General features: G+C 37.8%; 1 protein-coding gene across 1 annotated transcript in view; it reads right to left on the bottom strand.

Moving 5' to 3' along the window:
• The window catches only part of ptprt (protein tyrosine phosphatase receptor type T), a 1,444,026-nt gene extending 1,426,225 nt beyond the window's left edge, over positions 1 to 17,801 (bottom strand). The window contains exon 1 of the mRNA XM_041204432.1: positions 17,575 to 17,801. Coding sequence (XP_041060366.1) covers positions 17,575 to 17,668 — 94 coding nt within the window. The 5' untranslated portion in view covers positions 17,669 to 17,801. The remainder of the gene's footprint in view (positions 1 to 17,574) is intronic.
• Between the last annotated feature and the right edge of the window lie 1,421 nt (positions 17,802 to 19,222).

The raw sequence follows: 19,222 nt of genomic DNA, 5'->3' as shown, positions 1-19,222 counted from the left end.
TGAAATGGTGGACAGTGTCTTTCATTCATTTCATGATGGCATGATGGTCAGTGTGATGCAGAATGATGCATCAAGTCGTACAACTGATGAAAAAAATCATCAGCCAGATACAGCACCCCCTGCACCCACTGCCATGCCCCCCCCCATCCCCGATGAACAGGGAAATCATATGTAATATTTGCAATCGTGTCTACAAATCAAGATTTGGCTCAACATCACATGTGAGGCAACATCAACTTAGATAGTGAACAACTGGTCTCCTTGCTGAACACTCATCTAAAGGCAAATGGTAAACCAAAAATGACTAAGTGTTATTAATCATTTCCTGTCAGTATTGGAAGATGGAGTCAAAATGATTACCGTCCGGTGTAGTGGACTAGAACCATGCAAAGGTTCAAACAGAATCATGTGAATGTTATTGCTGCAGTGTCTGAGAGTTTCCACTCGCCTGTGATGGTTTCTTTGGTGCAATTTGCACAAAATTGGAATAACCATCGCAAATTAAATGCAGAGCAATTCAAATTTCTGTCAGCTTTAGCACTAGTTTCAAAGACATTGCTCTAGAAGCAGGCCTTGCCGACAAAATTCGAAATGCCTCCAATCTGAATTAATCATCATTGGGAGTTTAGACTAATTGTGTACATTGCAGGTGCAAAGACAATTAGAGAAACGTGTTAAAAGCTTTTTTTTATATTTACGAAGTAACTGACTAGATTAAACCAGTATAACTAGAAAATGGTTTTGTATATTTTTTTTAAAGTTATTTTCAGTAATTTAAAACCGGGTTACTCAGGTGGTAGATTGACACTGTGATTAAAAAGACATGTTTTGTGATAAATCTATTTTCTGCTGTATTAATCAAACTGTGCCTAGTAACAACTATTACTTTTTAAAAAATTCATTTATGGAATGTGTGCTGTTAGGATTTTTTGACGCAGCGATAGTGAAGGAACAGCGACATATTTCCAAGTCAGGATGGTGAGTGACTTGGAGGGGAACCTCCAGGTAGTGCTGTTCCCAAGTATCTGTTGCCCTTGTCCTTCTAGATGGTAGTGGTACTGGGTTTGGAAGGTGCTGCCTAAGGAGCCTTGGTGAGTTTCTATAGTTAATCTTGTAGATGGTACACACTGCTGCTACCGTTCATCGGTGGTGGAGTGAATGTTTGTGAAAAGGTTGTCATTCAAGTGGACTGCTTTGTCCTGCAGGGTGTCAAGCTTTCTGAATGTTGTTGGAGCTGCACTCATCCAGGCAAGTGGAGACCATTCCATCACACTCCTGACTTGTGCCTTGTAGATGGTGGACAGGTTTTGGGGAGTCAGGAAGTGAGTTAGTCACTGCAGGATTCCTAGCCTCTTATCTGCTCTTGCAGCCACAGTATTTATGTGGCTAGTCCAGTTCAGTTTCTGGTCAATGGTAAACCCAAGGATGTTGATAATGGGGGATTAATGCCGTTGAACGTCAAGAGGTGATGGTTTGATTTTCTCTTGTTGGAGATAGTCATTGCCTGGCACTAGTGTGCCGCAAATGTTACTTGCCACTTGTCAGCCGAGAGCTGGATATTGTCCACGCCTTGCTGTATTTGGATATGGACTGCTTCAGTATCTGAGGGGTCGTAAATGCTGAACATTGTGCAATCATCAGCGAATGTCCCCACTTCTGACCTTATGATGGGAGGCTATCGATGAAGCAGTTGAACATGGTTGGGCCTAGGACACTACCCTGAGGAACACCTGCAGTGATGTCCTAGAACTGAGACGATTGACCTCCAATAACCACAACCATCTTCCTTTGTGCTAGGTATGTATCCAACCAGTGGAGAGCTTATATTCTTTCCTTTTCAGCAGTGTAATGTAAGATTTTAGTGGAATAGATGTCAGGTAGCTGATGGCACATTCCCTTCCCTGAAGAACATTAGTGAACCAGTTGGGTTTTTATGATAATTTAGCAGCTTTTGTAATACTTTTTGCTTCTGGTGTCACCACACAAATACTGAATTCAATTTCATAACTTACCATGGCAGGATTTGAACTTGTGACCTCTGAGTTGCTACTCACGTGCTAGAACCACAACTGTACAATTTTTAGATTTAATTTATGAAATGTGGGCATCGTTGGCTAGGCCAGCATTTATTGCTCATCCTTAACTGCCCTTGAGAAGGTGGTGGTGAGCTGCCTTCTTGAACCACTACAGGCCCCGTGGTGTAGGTACACCCACAGTGCTGTCAGGGAGAGAGTTCCTGGATTTTGACCCCATTTTGTAGCTCCTGAAAATGGTAATTAGAATAGTACTAAGAGAGATGCAGTGTCATGTTTCAGTTTTATGTGCACCCATTGGGGAGAACTGTCTGGCAGTATCTGACAGCAACACAAACATTGCAAGAAACCAATCTGGGAGATGGAGTGATGGCAACAGGCGTGCAATCAGTATGGAACTTAGGAGACAGAACACTGATTTCTTTCTCCCAACACTGTTTTATTAAAAATATTAGCATTTATGACTACTGCCACAAACTAAAGGCCAAGTACTGTATAAATACAGCAAGCTCCCTGACCTTCTCTGCTCATATCTCCCATCTGCAACTACCTGAAAATCTTTGATGAGGAACTAAGCACTGACCATTTCCATGCATGTATGTGACAGACACGAGCTAATCCTAGGCGAATTATCAGAAAGCCAAGAAGAGCACTTATCTCACCCTGCAGATGGAATTGCGCAGAATCTGGGAATCTCAAAGATTATAACAACCTGCTTCCTACAGAAATAATAATCCGCAATGTAAATAGATGAATTGATTGCTTCATATATATTCAATCACTAAGGAATGTCTGGTGTCTTGTATCAGTAGCAGATTTTAAGAAAATATATACCATGTATTTGAGGTTTATATACCCTTGAGGCACAATAACCTTGCTAATCATTCAAATTGTACTCCCTGGTTGACACATTATGGAACATAGTCTAACAAATGAGCGTATTATGTGTGTGATTAACTGGCAAACTCTAGCAGACTGTTGCCATGTGGACACAATACATTCTCTACCTAGATTTCTGCCAAGATCTATCTATTTCAATCACTGCTGATTAGAGGGAAAGTCGGAGATGGCTAATCTGCAAGTAGTTATTTTAAAGCACAGTCTGAGCACACATTCAAGACGGGGCTGTGAAATGTAAAATGTAATCCATGAGTGAGAAATCCTGATAACTCTTAACAATTCTTTATCTACAGTGGCTTTATATTACATTTAAGTTTTCAAGGCTTTCTCCAAAGTAGGGAAAATTCTATATGCTCTACAGTTGTGTAATGTGCATTCAATTTCTATATAAGCTGTATTATGAGTGAAATGTCGAATGAATTGCTTAAATAATATAATGTTCAACTGATTTTTGTTACTTTGATAACTATTCTTGTTCACAAATGGGTGAAAAGCTATTTCCTGGCTTTAAATCTATCTCAGTACTTTTTTTTACAATCATTCCAGTCAGTACTCACTTAATAGAACCCCTCCCTCAATCCAAATTAATTATTGTACGGAACAAATTAGAGCTGCCCTGGTTAATTAGGAGTGATTACATGATCAAATATCTTAATCAATAGAAAATTCAATAAATAATTATCAGTTCTCCTTCAGCCAGCCAAAAATGGCCTTAATATAACTTGCACATATGGGTTAGTTCTCATGTGACATTAGTACAGCAAACATTGAAATGCAATTTTAATGCTCAGATTGTGAGTTGAAAGCTGAAAGTGTCAGAATTCTGGGAGCATATCTTTGACACTTTTCTTAATTCACATTTGACAACGAAAGCTGCAAGTTTAAAAGCACAAAGTGAAATGCAGCGTAACTTGATCATTTAATTAGGCGTGGCAGATACATTTCTTTCTCACATTAAGGAATGCTGTTTATCAAAAGTATCCTATTTTAAATGTTTCAGATAGCAGTTGTATAAAGCATTCTGAACAATAGATAGTTATTCCAATCAATTTTGAAGATAAATTTTCTAAGTAACCCGTTTCCATGAAGAAATATTTTCAAACTACCCAAAAATTTCATTAAAAACAAAGGCAGACTGTGGTCATTGATTGAACAGTATTTTGAAGCAAAGATTCTTCCTTGCAAATCTTATTTTCATAATGTGGCCATAACTACACATAGCGATATATGCAACTGAAACTTATGTACAGAATGGAATCATACGTAGCACAAAGGAAGATGGTTGTGGTTGTTGGTGGTCAGTCATCTCAGCTCCAGGACATTACTGCTTGAGTTTCTCAGGGCAGTATCCTTGGCCAAACCATCTTCAGCTGCTTCGTCAATGACCTTCCTTCCATCATAAGGTCAGAAGTGGGGGTGTTCGTTGATTATTGCACAATGTTCAGCACCATTCGCAACTCCTCAGATACGGAAGCAGCCCATTTCCAAATGCAGCAAGGCCTGGACAATATCCAGGCTTGGGCTGACCAGTGGCAAGTAACATTCATGCCACACAAGTGCCAGGCAATGACCACCTCCAACAAGAGAGGATCTAACCATCGCCCCTTAGCGTTCAATGGCATTACCATCACTGAATCCCCCACTATCAACATCATTGGGTTTACCATTGACCAGAAACTGAGCTGGACTAGCCATATAAATAACTGTGGCTATAAGAGCAGGTCAGAGGTTAGGAAGTCTGCGGTGAGTAACTTACCTCCTGACTCCCCAAAGCTTGTCCACCACCTACAAGGCACAAGTCAAGAGTGTGATGGAATACTCCCCACTTGCCTGGATGAGTGGAAGGTGCTGTTGAAGGAGCCTTGGTGAGTTGTTGCAGTGCATCTTGTAGATGGTATACATTGCTACCAGTTGCGTCATGGCGGAGGGAGTGAATGTTTAAGGAGATAGATGGGGTGTCAATCAAGTGGGCTGCTTTGTCCTGGATGGTATCGAGCTTCTTGAGTGTTGTTGGAGCTGCATATAAGGCTTATATGTCTTACATGTAGTTAAAAATAAGTATAAAACATACCATTAAGACTTAGGTTTCATTATTTCTGCAAGTACTTCAAATATATTACACAACAGTTTAACTAAACCATACAAACAGTTCTTTACTAAACTCAAGTAACTTTTACTGTTGACTAGGCTACAGAAAATCCTAGAATACTAAAATCATAAAATGGTGGTCCAAAAAATGAGCTGATCTGTTGAATAGAACAGTTTAGTTACTGAGGATATTTTTACACTGCAAGTTTAGCAGAGGCTTTTGTACCAGCACCAAAGAAGCAGTATAAATCTGAATTCAATGCCCAACCTAATTTACAATATACTCAGAGTTGAATCCCTGGACACTTTGTCAGCTCACCTAATCCCAATTTAAACGTTATTGGACTGTGAAGAGGCTCATTTATGAACACTGTTCAAAACCAACATCAGAAGTCATCTGATGACTTTGGTCACAGATATCGGGTCCTCAAAACATCAGAGAGCAGCTCATATACCCAGTGAATTACAATTGAAAAGCAATCACATTGACCACCATGGCAGCCAAGTTACGCTCACCAAGGCCTCACAGACAACAAATGAGATGACTAACCAGTTAGTCGGTTTTTGGTGAAATTGGTCAAGGGGAAAAATTTGGTCATGATAATGAGAGAACTCCCTGCTCGTCTTTGAGTAGTATTTTACAATCTTTTCCATCCATCTCAACAACCAGATGGCCTTCAGTTTAACATCAGGGATAGTAGCACTCAGTGCTTCGAAGAAATGCTTAAGTGGGGGTTGAACATTAACTTCTTTATTCAGAGACACAAAGGCCACACCAACTGACTCAAACTAAGACTATAAATCAACTGACTCAAGCTAAGACTACAATATAGATAAACAGACAGTTATTTTACTTTTGACATGTAGTCATCACTTGGCCTCTTTTTTATTACACATGATTAAAGGTAATAATGAACAACTGAAAACAACACCACTTCATTCTATTTTAAGCGTGCAATTTTGTATAACATTCAATATTGGGCAGACAATATTATTATTCAACCATTATCAAAAATAGCTGATTACAGAATCTGAAAACAAAGGTAACTCATTTGCATTGGGTGATGGGGATGGGAGGTGGGCAGTAATGTTGGATCCCAATGCTCTTTGCTGGTACCTGTGGGAGCTCTTCATCCACCAGGTTGGGCTGAGAAGACTGACATCTGTTGTGAAGGATGCTATTTTCAGAATGCGGTGCAATTCTCTGGCACAGCAGTACTGAATCCAAAAGCAGAGATCTCCAGATGGGGCTAATACCTACAATCTTCTGACCTTTGGCTAAAGCCATTATGATCTCAGAAGGCATCCAACATCATTTTCAAAACCGATACATCAAAACTGGATTTGACTGTACATTTTATACTCAATATATTGGAATAAACCATTTGAACTTATGCACAAAATCTGAATGCACTTATCCAGGATACTATCATTGATAATTAAAATTACACAATGTTGGGACTTACTTTCAGGCATTTCCATTTCAGTAAGAAGGAGTACAATAGCTTTTGGGAGAAAAGAAGGAGTACAAATCTGGAAGGGCATCCTGCCAAATCTTTGAAACTAGATACAAATCATGAGAGGTCTATTAAGTGAAATCTTCTCATGATTATAAACAAATATGACATCCATTTTGGCCTTGCCATTTCTCATTTATTTGATTCGTTCTGTGAGATGGGTAAAATAAATTAGTTCTTCAGCATTGCAGCAACTGCATTTCTCTGTTGCAATATTGGATTTCTGCAAAATCAATATTGTTGCTATGTTATAACTGGTGCAGTAAATTCAATACCATTCATTACAACAGTTATCTCACTCCAATCATCTATAGCATACAACAAATAAAACAGTGTTTGCATATGTTTTGACTGAAAGATACCAGTGAATATGCTGTAAATTTAACACACATAGTGCAATGTTTACTACATCTCGATTATTGATTTCCAACAGCACTCTCGTAACTAAGATAAAAGCAAAAAACTGTGGATGCTGGAAATCCAAAACAAAAACAAAAATACCTGGAAAGACTCAGCAGGTCTGGCAGCATTTGTGGAGAGGAGCACAGTTAACGTTTCGAGTCCGCATGACTCTTCAACAGAACTAACCAAGTCCTGGGTTCATTTATGATGAGAATGAATGATATTGCCCCTATGTTTCAAAACTGTAATAAATTGTGTAACATCATTTCTATTTCAAGTAAATCAGTTTTTTTTAATTGTCTTATTAATTACTGAAATGCTAGTATACAGACTACAGAGTTTCAAGTTAGTGATAGGCAATCTGGTTGCAGTGATGGCAACAATTTCACCCTTTTCTCAGGGGATACCAGATTTAAATTTTAAATAGCTTTTTCACATTCATTTATAAAAATAACAATTAAAAATTAATCGATGCATCTTAAAGGGGAATTGTTTTTAAGACTGCTAAAAATATTGTGGGAAAAAACCAAATACTACATGTTATTTCCCATCTACCAAGCTATGTGGTGAATCCTGAATGCTTTTTTGCACACTTCTTTTAAAACACACATCAAAAATTATGTACTCCAAATAATTAAAAAAAACTTTAATCTATTTTTTTTTACAATCTTGGATGCAAACCATAAATGGATATTAGGGTCAATTTTACTAATAGCTGTGCTAATGGCAAGCCTTGCTCAGGGTATTGTGGTATGCTGCCTATGATTTTCCATCCATGCACAGAAAATCATGGACAGCACTCGATTTTCCAGCTTACGATGAGGCTCTCAACCAGTGGTACTGACTTGGCAAACTGCCCCCATTGTGTCTTACGCAAAGTGTGCAGTTTGCACTCAAAAAGAAGACCTGATCAGATAAAATTTAGACTTCCGTCAGCCTTTTTTTAATATTTTTTTTCCATTTGCACAATGAAAGTAATAATATTAAATTATATTGGAAAACATGCCTCAAACTACTTTAACAGCAATTTTAGAATCCGAGAGGCCATTTCTTTAAGGAGACTAGAATATAAGAATTATTCTTTTAAATATAGAGATTAAAGCAGAAAAAAATATATCCTTCTAATAGAAGAAAATTAAAAATCAAATTTGTTGCTTTCAGTCACTCAAAAGGGCAGCTTTTATTCAGACATTAAGGTTTCATGCACTTTTGCGATGCCTGATTTTCAAAGATTGCACTCATGCAATCACTCCAAAATCATTCCTCTGACATTTACAATATGACTGCTCTCATCGCAAGCCACTTTGCCATGCTACACAGATAAAGCTTGAGCATCCTATTCCAACCTTCCTACCACTCCAGGAACATCATTTATTGTTTTATAATTAATTCAATAGGGTTATCTTAGTGATTAGATTTTTCATTCTGGTGTAGTACCTTAGGAGAAGGAAAGTGACCAACCTATTTACCTTTGTTATTTAGAATGAATTAATTTTATGTTTATTTCATGTCTCATTTTATGAGACACATTTTATATTTTAGTTGCTTAATGGATAAAATGAGTTGGCTATGTTGGTATGTAAAGGCAGATTTCACAATGAAAGAAAGCTTTGAAATCTGTCCTTCTGTAATTTACCAAAACATACTTTAAGAGAACTTGCTAATATTTGAGCACAACCATATTCATTGTTCCATCAGGAGAACTGAACTGTCAGTCAAAGTAGATTCTATCAGATATATACTTTCAGTGATACATATCATGTACATATCATGCCAGTGTTCATATCATGCCAGCTTCAGCTGACTGACATACAAGGCCAATGTTTCAGCATTAATGTTTCAGCATTAATTGTGTTAATATCAATAATTGATATAAAATAAGAACATAAGAACAAAAGAACTAGGAGCAGGAGTTAGGTAATTCACATCCTCGAGCCTGCCCTGCCATTCAATACGGTCATGGCTGATCTCATTTCGGCCTCAACTCCAACTTTCCGCCCACTCCCCATAACCTTTCAACCTGCTACTAATTAAAAATCTGTCTAACTCCTCCTTAAATTTATTCAGTGTCCCAGCATCCCCTGCACTCTGAGGTAGTGAGTTCCACAGATTCACGACCCTTTGAGAAAAGTAATTCCTCCTCATCTCTGATTTAAATCTACCACCCCTTAGCCTAAAACTATGGCCTCGCATTCTAGAATGCCCCATAAGGGGAAACATCTGCTCCATGTCTACTTTGACTATCCCCTTTAGCATCTTATATACCTCAATTAGATCTCCTCTCATCCTTCTAAACTCTTGCAAGTATAGGCCTAAACTGCTCAATCTCTCCTCATAAGACAAGCATCTTTGGAATCAATCTAGTGAACCTCCTCTGAACTGCCTCCAATGCAACTACATCCTTCCTGAAGTAAGGGGGCCAAAACTGTGCACAGTACTCCAGGTGCGGTTTCACCAATGCTTTGTACAGTTGCAACAACACTTCCCTATATTTATACTCTATTCCTTTAGCAATAAATGCCAAAATTCAATTTTCCTTCCTTATTACCTGCTGTACCTGCTTACTAGCTTTCAGCAATTCATGCACAGGGACACCCAGATCCCTCTTCACTGAAGCATTCTGAAGTTTCTCTCCATCTAAATAATAAGTCGCCTTTTTATTCTTCTGACAAAAATGGATAACCTCACAGTTATCCACTTTAAACTCCATCTGTCAAATTTTGGCCCACTCACCTAACCTGTCCATATCCATTTGTAAATTTCTTATTTCTTCATTGCAACTTACTTTCCCACCTATTTTATATTTAATTTTAAAATTCAAATCTGAAAACAAATACATAGTTTAAGAACTACTTCAGATTTATTTGAATTAGAAAGCTCATCTACGTACCATAATTTGCTGAATAATCAACATTATAAAGAAACTAAATCACTATCATGTAACTGGATCGAGGCAAGTTTCCAAATATATTCTGGCATTTCCTTGCTTTGTCATGCAAGTATTGTAGTTTTATCTTGTTTAGACTTAACTTCGTTAGTTGCACTCACCTTTAAGATGTGGATTCAAGCTTTGTTGTAGGACCTAAACATATAAATTAGGCTAATGTGTCTGCATTTTGAGACATGAGAACAGTCATATTATAAATTTCAGCACAATAACTTTGGAGCACAACCATATTCATTGTTTCCCTCAGGAGAACTAATTGCATTATGTGCAATTTTTGAAAATCAGGCACCAAAAAAGTGCATGAAATCTTAATGTCTGAATAAAAGCTGCCCTTTTTGGCTGACTGAAAGTAACAAAATTGGTTTTTATTGTTCTTCTAATGGAAGGATATCTGTTTTCATTCTGCTTAAATCTCTAAGTTTAAAAGAATTATTCTTATATACTAGACTCCTTAAAGTATGGGCTTTCACCTTCTGCAGTTCCAACGTCAGAGGAGCCATCCTTTGGATGAAACATTAAACCAAGGCCCATTTTTCAAATGGATGCTAAAGATTGCATGATACAATCTGAAGAAGGGCAGGGAGTTCTCCCAGTTTTTTTTGGATGCTAAAGATTGCATGATACAATCTGAAGAAGGGCAGGAAGTTCTCCCAGTTTTTTTGGATGCTAACGATTGCATGATACAATCTGAAGAAGGGCAGGGAGTTCTCCCATATATTTTTGTCTAGCATTTCATCATCAAAAAGTAGATTAACCAGTCATTCATCTCATTGCTGTTTGTGGGACTTTGTTCATTCGCCAACATTGGCAATAGTGAGAGAGATGCGATAAGGTGCTTTATGGCTGCAAGTTCTTTCCTCACTTTGTTCAAAGTGAAAAATCTCTCAGAGTTTATGTTAGTTATATCGGTGAGGCTGTCAGCCTTTATTACTGTGTAAAACTGATGGCAATGTCCGGCATCCGCATGAGTGGAATTCCAGAAGTTGCTGTCAGTGATACCCTGCTTCACCACAGGTTGCGCTGTTGCAGTTTTCACAAACAATCAAAACAGAAACCACTGAGTTGTCATGAACTTAAGCTATTTGCCCACTATTCTCACTGTGAGGACTAATGAAAAATATAAGCCTTGCACAATCAGGAGTAACTGCTGGACAACCTCTCTCATCCTAAAAAATCTAATTTTATAATTGTGAAATTTCATTCCTTCAGCAAAACATTTTAAAATTGTATTTTAAAAAATAAAAGTTAAGACTTTATCTCCAATATTTGAGTTTCTCCCTTAAACTTTATTTTGTTCAATGAACAATTGTTTAAATGATATTTATATTTACTTCCTGCTTTGGTATCTCTAAGTATTCTTTTTTCAGATTGTCTGAACAGCCTTCTTGCTATCTGCCCTGTTGTTGCATAGGTTGTGAATTCAAACTGACTTCAGAATAGAGGACAAGTGCACATTAGAGCCTGATAACACTTTGTGGGCAGCTTATTTTCGAGGTCAGTGGTGAGCTCTGTTACTTTGCTGCTGACCACAAAATCCAGACCATTAGATATTTCAAAGTTAATGTTTTATCCCAAACTTCTATAGTTTCATATTAAATCAAAGTATAACCATTGCAGAAGTTTACATAAAAGGAAGTTGTGCATTTACATATTGCCTCACAGTGTCCCAAAGTGCTTTATAGACAATGTGGTACCTTTTAAACGTAAAGGCGCAGCAGTCAAATTTACACTCAGCAAGCTCCCACATACTGCAATACTTTGGGGATCAGATAATCTGTCTTTGTTATATTGGTTGAGGGATACATATTAGCCAGTACACTGGGGATAACCCTACTGTTCTTCTTCAAAATAGTGCCCTGGGATCTTTTACGTCCATCTGAGAGCGCAGACAGGGCCTCAGTTTAATGTCTTATCTGAACCTCCTCAGTACTGTAAGCCAACATATTATTTACCTTTTTAATGTACAACCATGTTTTAACTATGTAACTTCTTCTTTATTTCTTTTAAATTAATTAATGTAGACCAGTTGTGGTATAACCCTGTGCATGTGGAATCTGTCTCATGGCAGTGACATAGAACATCAAGGTATCAGAAGGACTCCGACTGAAGATTAGTAAAGAATTGTACTGAACTGCACTGTGGGCTCAAAACACAAAGCACGATGTTTAATTTAGTCGAGTGAAAGCCTTGCTAGAATCAGCAAGTTCTGTAAAATGATTTAAACTGTAGGAGGGCTCGAACCAGGGAAGATAAGCAGACTGAGCTTTGTTCAGGGACAGTAAATGTGCTGCCTTCTCCCAGCTCTGGAGGTTGATAACAGCATTGGAGATAACAAAGCGGAGCCAAGCTGGCCATGGTATCTCAAGTGTGACTTTCAAAAGGGGCCTAACCAGGGTACATCTGGAGAAGGCATGGAGATGTACAATTATGTAATTGAAAACCAATTAAATGGACTAAAAACAGGCTTTATATGGCACAGGACCGTAGCAAAGAAAAGGTATAAAGAAAGAGTCCACAGAACCATCTGGGCTGCAGTGTTTAGAGCAGTTTGGTCAGTTGCTCATAAGATGCGCACAGAGAATTCGTCATCAGATTGACCACCAAGATGGACTCCAGCTCGCAGGGAAGCTAAGCAACCAGTATCATCGTGAATTTGCACTATTGCTTAGTGCTTTAATAAAATTGTATCACTTTTGGTGAAATTTCATCCAAGTTGTTGTGTGCTGTTGTTATCCAAGGCAAGAGCCTTTAGACCAGGGGGAGGGTCTTACAGTACTGCACTGGTGTGTCAGCCCAGGTTCCTGGGTCCAAGTCCTAGAGTGGAGCTTGTGCCTGTAACTTCTGACTGAGAGGCAAAAAATGCAAGCAACTGAACCACAGCCAATTTCTTTAAAGTGCCTTTCTCTCCAAATCGAATTCTCTGTGGAAATCTTTAGAAGGAGGCGAGAGTTTTATATGATATGAAGAGAATTTAGAGCTTATAGAATTAAGATGTTGACTTTTCTTACCTTAATTTTGACTTTATTGACTCCAGCTTCTCTGTAGTATGCAATTTAAAATATTGTTGCACATTTTTCATCATTTTACATCCACTTTCTCTACTTCCTCCTAAACTACTGACTCCTTGCTGTTTAGTTGCCCAAAGCCTCACATAAGATGCCATTATTCACATGTGAATCTAGATGGGAGTGTTGGCAAACCATTTGTCCTCACTTCATCTGACATACACACATGCACTTCCAGCAAGAGTCTCTGGACAACTAGCAAAAGCATGAATCCTGGGTGGCATTTCCTTCCCTAACCTAGGGGCGGTACACCAAGTGGTAGATTCCCAATTATTGTCTGAGTTGAGATTAGCTAAGTCAAAAGAAAACCCTGAGACTTTCCTGATCTTTATGCTTCAGCTAATCAGAGACTTAAATAGCTGAGTGATTGGAAATTATGTCGTTGCACCAGGTGTCATTTAGCCTGTGAGGCATTTCCTTTAATAATGAAATTACACCTAAATCCAATGTGCTGGAATTCTTTTAATAGATATACATCCGAAACCTGTATCAAACATATCAAACATATCAAACAAACACTGGAACCAAACCCCAGGTTATACTTTTGAATGCTTTTATTAATGTACTTACCTAATCCCGAAACAGTTCAACCGTTAATGAACAACATACATGGAATTATAAAAACTAGCAAGGCAAAATTGTGTCCTAATTGTGATCTTGGCCATACTGTTGTCGCTTGTGAATTATCAGGGGAGCTCAAGCATAGGCAAAAGATGATACTTTATGGGTCCTTTAATCTTTACATCCCCGCTGAAATTCTATATTTGGCAAGCTTTTTGGATAGTGTCCAAAATGGTCAGGTTTTCCCTTCGTTGAAATATTGAAACTTTTTTTGTAATCTACAAACTGACAAGACTGCTTATATCTTAAATATAAAGTCAACAAGTGCTGCAAATACATCACAGGTCTGTCAGCATTGGATTAGTATCTCAGCCATTCAAAACATTAACCCATCTCTTCTCTTTCAAGGTACTGATGGAGCTGCTATGTATTTCAAGTTTTTTTTTAATCCATTTCAGATTTATAGTATTCATGATTTTCTTTTATTTAACAAAACGTCTAATTTGCACAGCAAGGTTTGTGAACTCCCAGATAATTAATAATGTTGCATTCACATCAGCACATGTAAAAGCCAGATTAAAACATTAGCATATCTAACCACTTATTTCTTTAATATGGCTTTTTTTTCCAACAAGCTTCAGTTCAATTTTAAAGAGAACCTGATCCTAGACATATTTTTATGCTGCTCTTGAACAATTAACTGGGAAATTTGCAAGACTGCATCATGAAATATTCTCTAACTTACCTTCCTAAAAAGCATCTCACCATGAGTGGGAACTCAATTATATGAGTTCTGAATGATTAAAATTATCCATAAATCTATTTTTCATTTTCAGCTTATAGCTAAAGGGAATTCATTCCTAAATTCGGTGGCAGCTTTTCTTTCAATTCATCAGAATGCCATTGTCCTATGGTTATCATTTTGCATGTGGACAGCTGAGTGGGCAGCAGCTGCAAGTATCCACTACCTATCTCAGTTTGAGGTAGTGCACAAAACAATGAGTAATGCAGTGAACTCTGTGCTGTGTCTACGTTACAGATAACCTAGAGACCTGGAGAAGGGGGTGAGGGTGCAGCCGTAATTAACATTCATCATCTCATCATTTAGTACAAAATTAACACATTTTACAATTTTATTTTTGAAAAGTACCTTAAGTATCATTTAATTTCCATTTAGAACATGTATGAAGTGAAAAATATACTTAAAGTATATTTAGGGAATGTGCAAACTGGAAAAAAATTATGTTTTTTGTCATACGTTGTAAATGTAGTGCAATAAAATTTAAAACAAATCCTTTATTCCAGTAGATAAATATTTGTATGATCTTAAATGTAGGCTCTTCAGACTCAATGCTTCATAACACTAGAATGCATTTATGTGTAATGAATTCTACAGTCAGAATATTATGGATTCAAAATTATGAAAGTCTACTTTTGATTCAACAGCACTGCAATTGTTATAAATGGGAAATTATAATCAACTGTCTATATCTGCTTCAGATTTCCTTTTATGTAATTATTTTTGTTATGCTGTTTAAATGAACTATACCTAACACTATTTAATATTCCTTTAGCATTAGAAAAAAGCTGAAGCTTTTCCATTTGTATTGAAATAGTGAGGCCCTTTTCCAATGGTATTGTTTAGAGCGCCACCTCATGGTAACAATCATTTTCCTCTTTACAAGAGGAAAAAGTTCAATCTAATAGATGTAGTGAAAATGATGAAAAATCAAATTATGTTCGAATAATGAATCTTATTTTACCTTCACAACACAATTTCCATTGGTATATTGATAACAAAGGCTTTTAAGCAGTTAACGTGCTTGAGTTTTCAATTGTTCTATAGTAACACGAGCTACATAAGAATATTTGTCAAGATCTTGCAGGAATATCAGATCTTCTATGGGAAACATATAAAAGAGGAAGAGGAAGAATCTGACTATAAAATGTGGTTACTTTTAACTGATCACAGAAATGTGCACAATGGAAACAATCATTTAGTGTTTATAATTAAGAAAGTTATGCAGAACAATACTTCACAAAGGTATTTCATTGCAAGAAAAATGAAGTCCCAGATATCTGTGAAATTTAAACTTTAAGCTGCACTATTCTTTGCAGAACTAATGACTTACTCCTCAGAAAAAAGTATCGGCTTACATAATTAATGTCATAAGATTGGCAAATTAATACATTTTAATTTATTCCTGCACTTACTGAGAGAAAGCATAAACAAGCCTGATATAGCCCGTTGCCAAATTCCTAATAAAAGAGAGTTCTTCTTTGGATAATAACATGTATGAAAATCCTGGTCAATTATTTTCTCCTCCTCAGTCCAGTCATGTTGAGGGTCTTATTCCATAAACATGGCAGTAACACTACACCCCAGGTGGGATTGGCTAACTCAGCACAGGCCAGGTATTATATCCAAGACCTTCCTGGGATCTTCCTGGGCTGTAGAGTTCACTGTCACATTACTAGACACTGTTACCGCCTCGCCAACTCTTCCCAGACCAGGGATTATAACCAGTGAAGGGGTTTGAATTTAATCACCCAAATGCTGTTGCATGTGGCCAGCAAAGCTGCCAATAATATCAGGGAAAGGAAAACCAACTTGATAGATATCCAAAGGCATTTATTTTACAGCTAAAAGGTAGATAATTAATTTGCAGCTCAGAACATTTACTGTGAAAGGATTGGTCAGAAAATCTACAACGTGTTTTTTTTAGTTAGCTGCTCATCAGTTTAGATTGAGAACAAAGGGAAACTTTACAAATTAACCACAACTAAGAATGCACAACTACTTTCATTCAAGATGAGCGTACCCGAGGCAAGAATGTTTGTTCCTCTGGTTTCTGCTTTACCACAAACGTTCACTTCTATCACTAGCAGGTTACCTTTAAAGGAACAGCGCATTTTTTCTACCGATTGCACTTTTGAAAACCCAGGGCTTTCCAGCCGGAGAAGATTAACTCAACACATTGGAGTTAGCGTTCTGTGTGAGGTACAGAGGTACTTGATTTTTGAAGTGCTGCTTAACTGAATTTAGAACAGAGCTGCTTCCAATTGATGTTGAAGCTTGAACCCTCATTAGAACAGTCAGTGTTACAGTGCTAAAAATGCAGTGTTGCTCCTGATGTGGTTTCGTTAGGCTGATAAACAACCGTCTACATGCAGTTGACAAAACTTTAGCTGATCTTGTAAGGATCGATGCATGGGATTCAATCGGTTTAGGGAGGAGGAGGTGGGGCGCACAAGAAGTGTTCCAAACAATGGAATTTGCTGCCAATTAACCAGAAATTCACTTTTTTTACTTGTAATACTCTAATTATTAATTCTTGTGCCTGCAGCACTCTTGATTTATATGCATGAGAAGCTGCAATATAGAAGGCTCAAGGTTACAGTAATACTTCTGTTCCCATAGATTGTTTGCTGACTCCCAGGGAATAGGACAGATCTACGGCCGGAGATTGTTACCAAGTCACAGCCGCACTGCTCCCCCCACCACCCCAGCCTTCTCTCCAGCCTTCTGCTGACCAACTGGATTCGTTGGAACACAACCTTTTAAATAAATAATGCTCCAGTTTCAATTCGGCTGAAAATGTGAAGCCTCAAAGGAAGTGGGTCGAGGACCACCAGAAGCTATTCGGTTTGAACGTGTGTTAGCAGCTGAAACCTGTCCTTCCCCTCAACATATGGTAAACTTCACCAAAAGAAGTTACGCAACCTCGCTCAGGAGGCACTTGCTGAAAGTGCATCTGAGTGATGTTTGGGAAGGCGATAAAAAACATCTTCGATATTAAAGGGGGTCATTCATGGAACTAGCTGCTCACACAGTAATTGGTGAGTTTGAACCAAATTGTGGCTACATTATCTGGAGTTCGAAATTAAAAGAATTGCCATCTTAAATATTCCCGATCGAGCACATTCAATATGGGAAGGGCTTTAAGACACAGAACTACATAATGACGGTTATGATAGCGATGATTCTTGCATCAAGTTTTACAACTTATCCCATGCAGATACCCCCATACATTACACGGTACATGTAGTCTCTCAATTACCTGCAAAGACTTGTCCCTCTGCGCTTGACAACAGATGCACCAGGAGAGAGAGGCAAATCAGAAGCCGTCTCATATCTGGCAATTTTTCTCGCATTACTTGCCCAGCTCTAGCATTATCCGGTGCTGGCTGGTTAGCAAGAGATGATCCGTTGGAGATACCCGGAGCGCCGTGGTGTACTTAAATGCTGACTGCTCCTGGCTCTGGCTGGCAGCTTGAAGATGTTCAAGTAGTTACTGAGTGAGGGCTCCCCCGGGTCCTGACGCAAGCTGCTTCTCCCTATTTTTCTCTCTCTCTCTCTCTCACACACACACACACACACACGTACGACAGAAAGCGCGAAGCTCGCTTCCAACTCAAACGCTTGGGAAAGAAATATCTTTCCTTTCAAACAGACAACTGGCGTAATACATTTTTTATGCAGTTGAGGCAGACAACGGTTCCACGATCAGACGCAAGATTAGGTTAAACCTGTCAGAAACGGACCACAATGAAGAATGATGAGGTGATGGTATGTTCATATTCTAGCAAGCAGGTTGATAGACTGATATAGTACTGCTTGAATATTTGATAGTTCATGTGTGTTCTGCTGTGAGTGACAAGTCTATTGTAACATGAAATGCACAATTTGCTACCGAGAACATCTAACAAAATCAAGATAATGATGAGCCAAGATGACTATATTTTTTCAATTGGCAGTGCGTTATCTTAGACTGATACCCATGTATCTTTAAAAATGCTGAAATGTTTCGGATTTTCAATTATCAGTTATCTCCTCGTGCCTACCCAAGAATCTATCTAACTTCAAATTCTCAAAAAGATGTGGAAAACTATTAAAAGTAGACATATAGCACGCAATTACAATTCTTATTTGTTTTTTCTGAGTTAACAATCATTTTTCTGCAATGTCACATTCATAAATCAATGCACCAAATAAGTAATTTATTCTAATTTATGCAAATCTTTACATTATAGTAATTAAAATCATTTTTGAAAACTCCCATGATATTTACATGTCAATTAATTTTTCAATAAAGCAAGATAGGCATTATTTGTCACTCGATATAATTTAGAAGTATGAATTTGGAATATGTTCAATTGATGAAATTCTCTGAGGGTGTATTTGCATTATAAGTTTATCATTGGTATGAAATGGTTTTGACTTCCCTCCATGCTAACCTTGTATTTTGTAAGTTTGGTGTTTAAACCTCAACTGACACTGGGGTGAAACAAAGCAATGTTGTCTTCTCCAGAAAGACTCAACCCACTTTGCTCTGGTATCAAATTTAACCTTGACATTCAATTTACAGTTTAATTGCATAGTCAGTACGAGGCAAACCCACTTGCCACCAAAACTACAGCTGCGATACAAATGTACCCCCCCACAAAAAAAATCCCAGTAGGTCACAGGAGAGTCGTATACTGAAGAAAGAATTCTGTGTGCTCAGGTCTCACTGGTGTTTTACGAGCTTTGTGCTCATGCGGACTATAAAGGTGGATTTACACCATCCACACAAATGTAGAGTAAATTTCTTTTGAGTTTACTGAGGATTTGGCAAACTTATTTGTACTATCTGAAGCTGGTCTCAATAATATGATGTTATGGAATTTGCCGGAATAGGAAAAAAGGATTTAAAGTCTGAACTTTAT

Source organism: Carcharodon carcharias, chromosome 14, assembly GCF_017639515.1.
Source record: "Carcharodon carcharias isolate sCarCar2 chromosome 14, sCarCar2.pri, whole genome shotgun sequence".
Classification (NCBI taxonomy): Eukaryota; Metazoa; Chordata; class Chondrichthyes; order Lamniformes; family Lamnidae; genus Carcharodon; species Carcharodon carcharias.
Note: the sequence above shows the minus strand (reverse complement) of the source record. Positions and strands in the feature narration are given on the sequence as shown.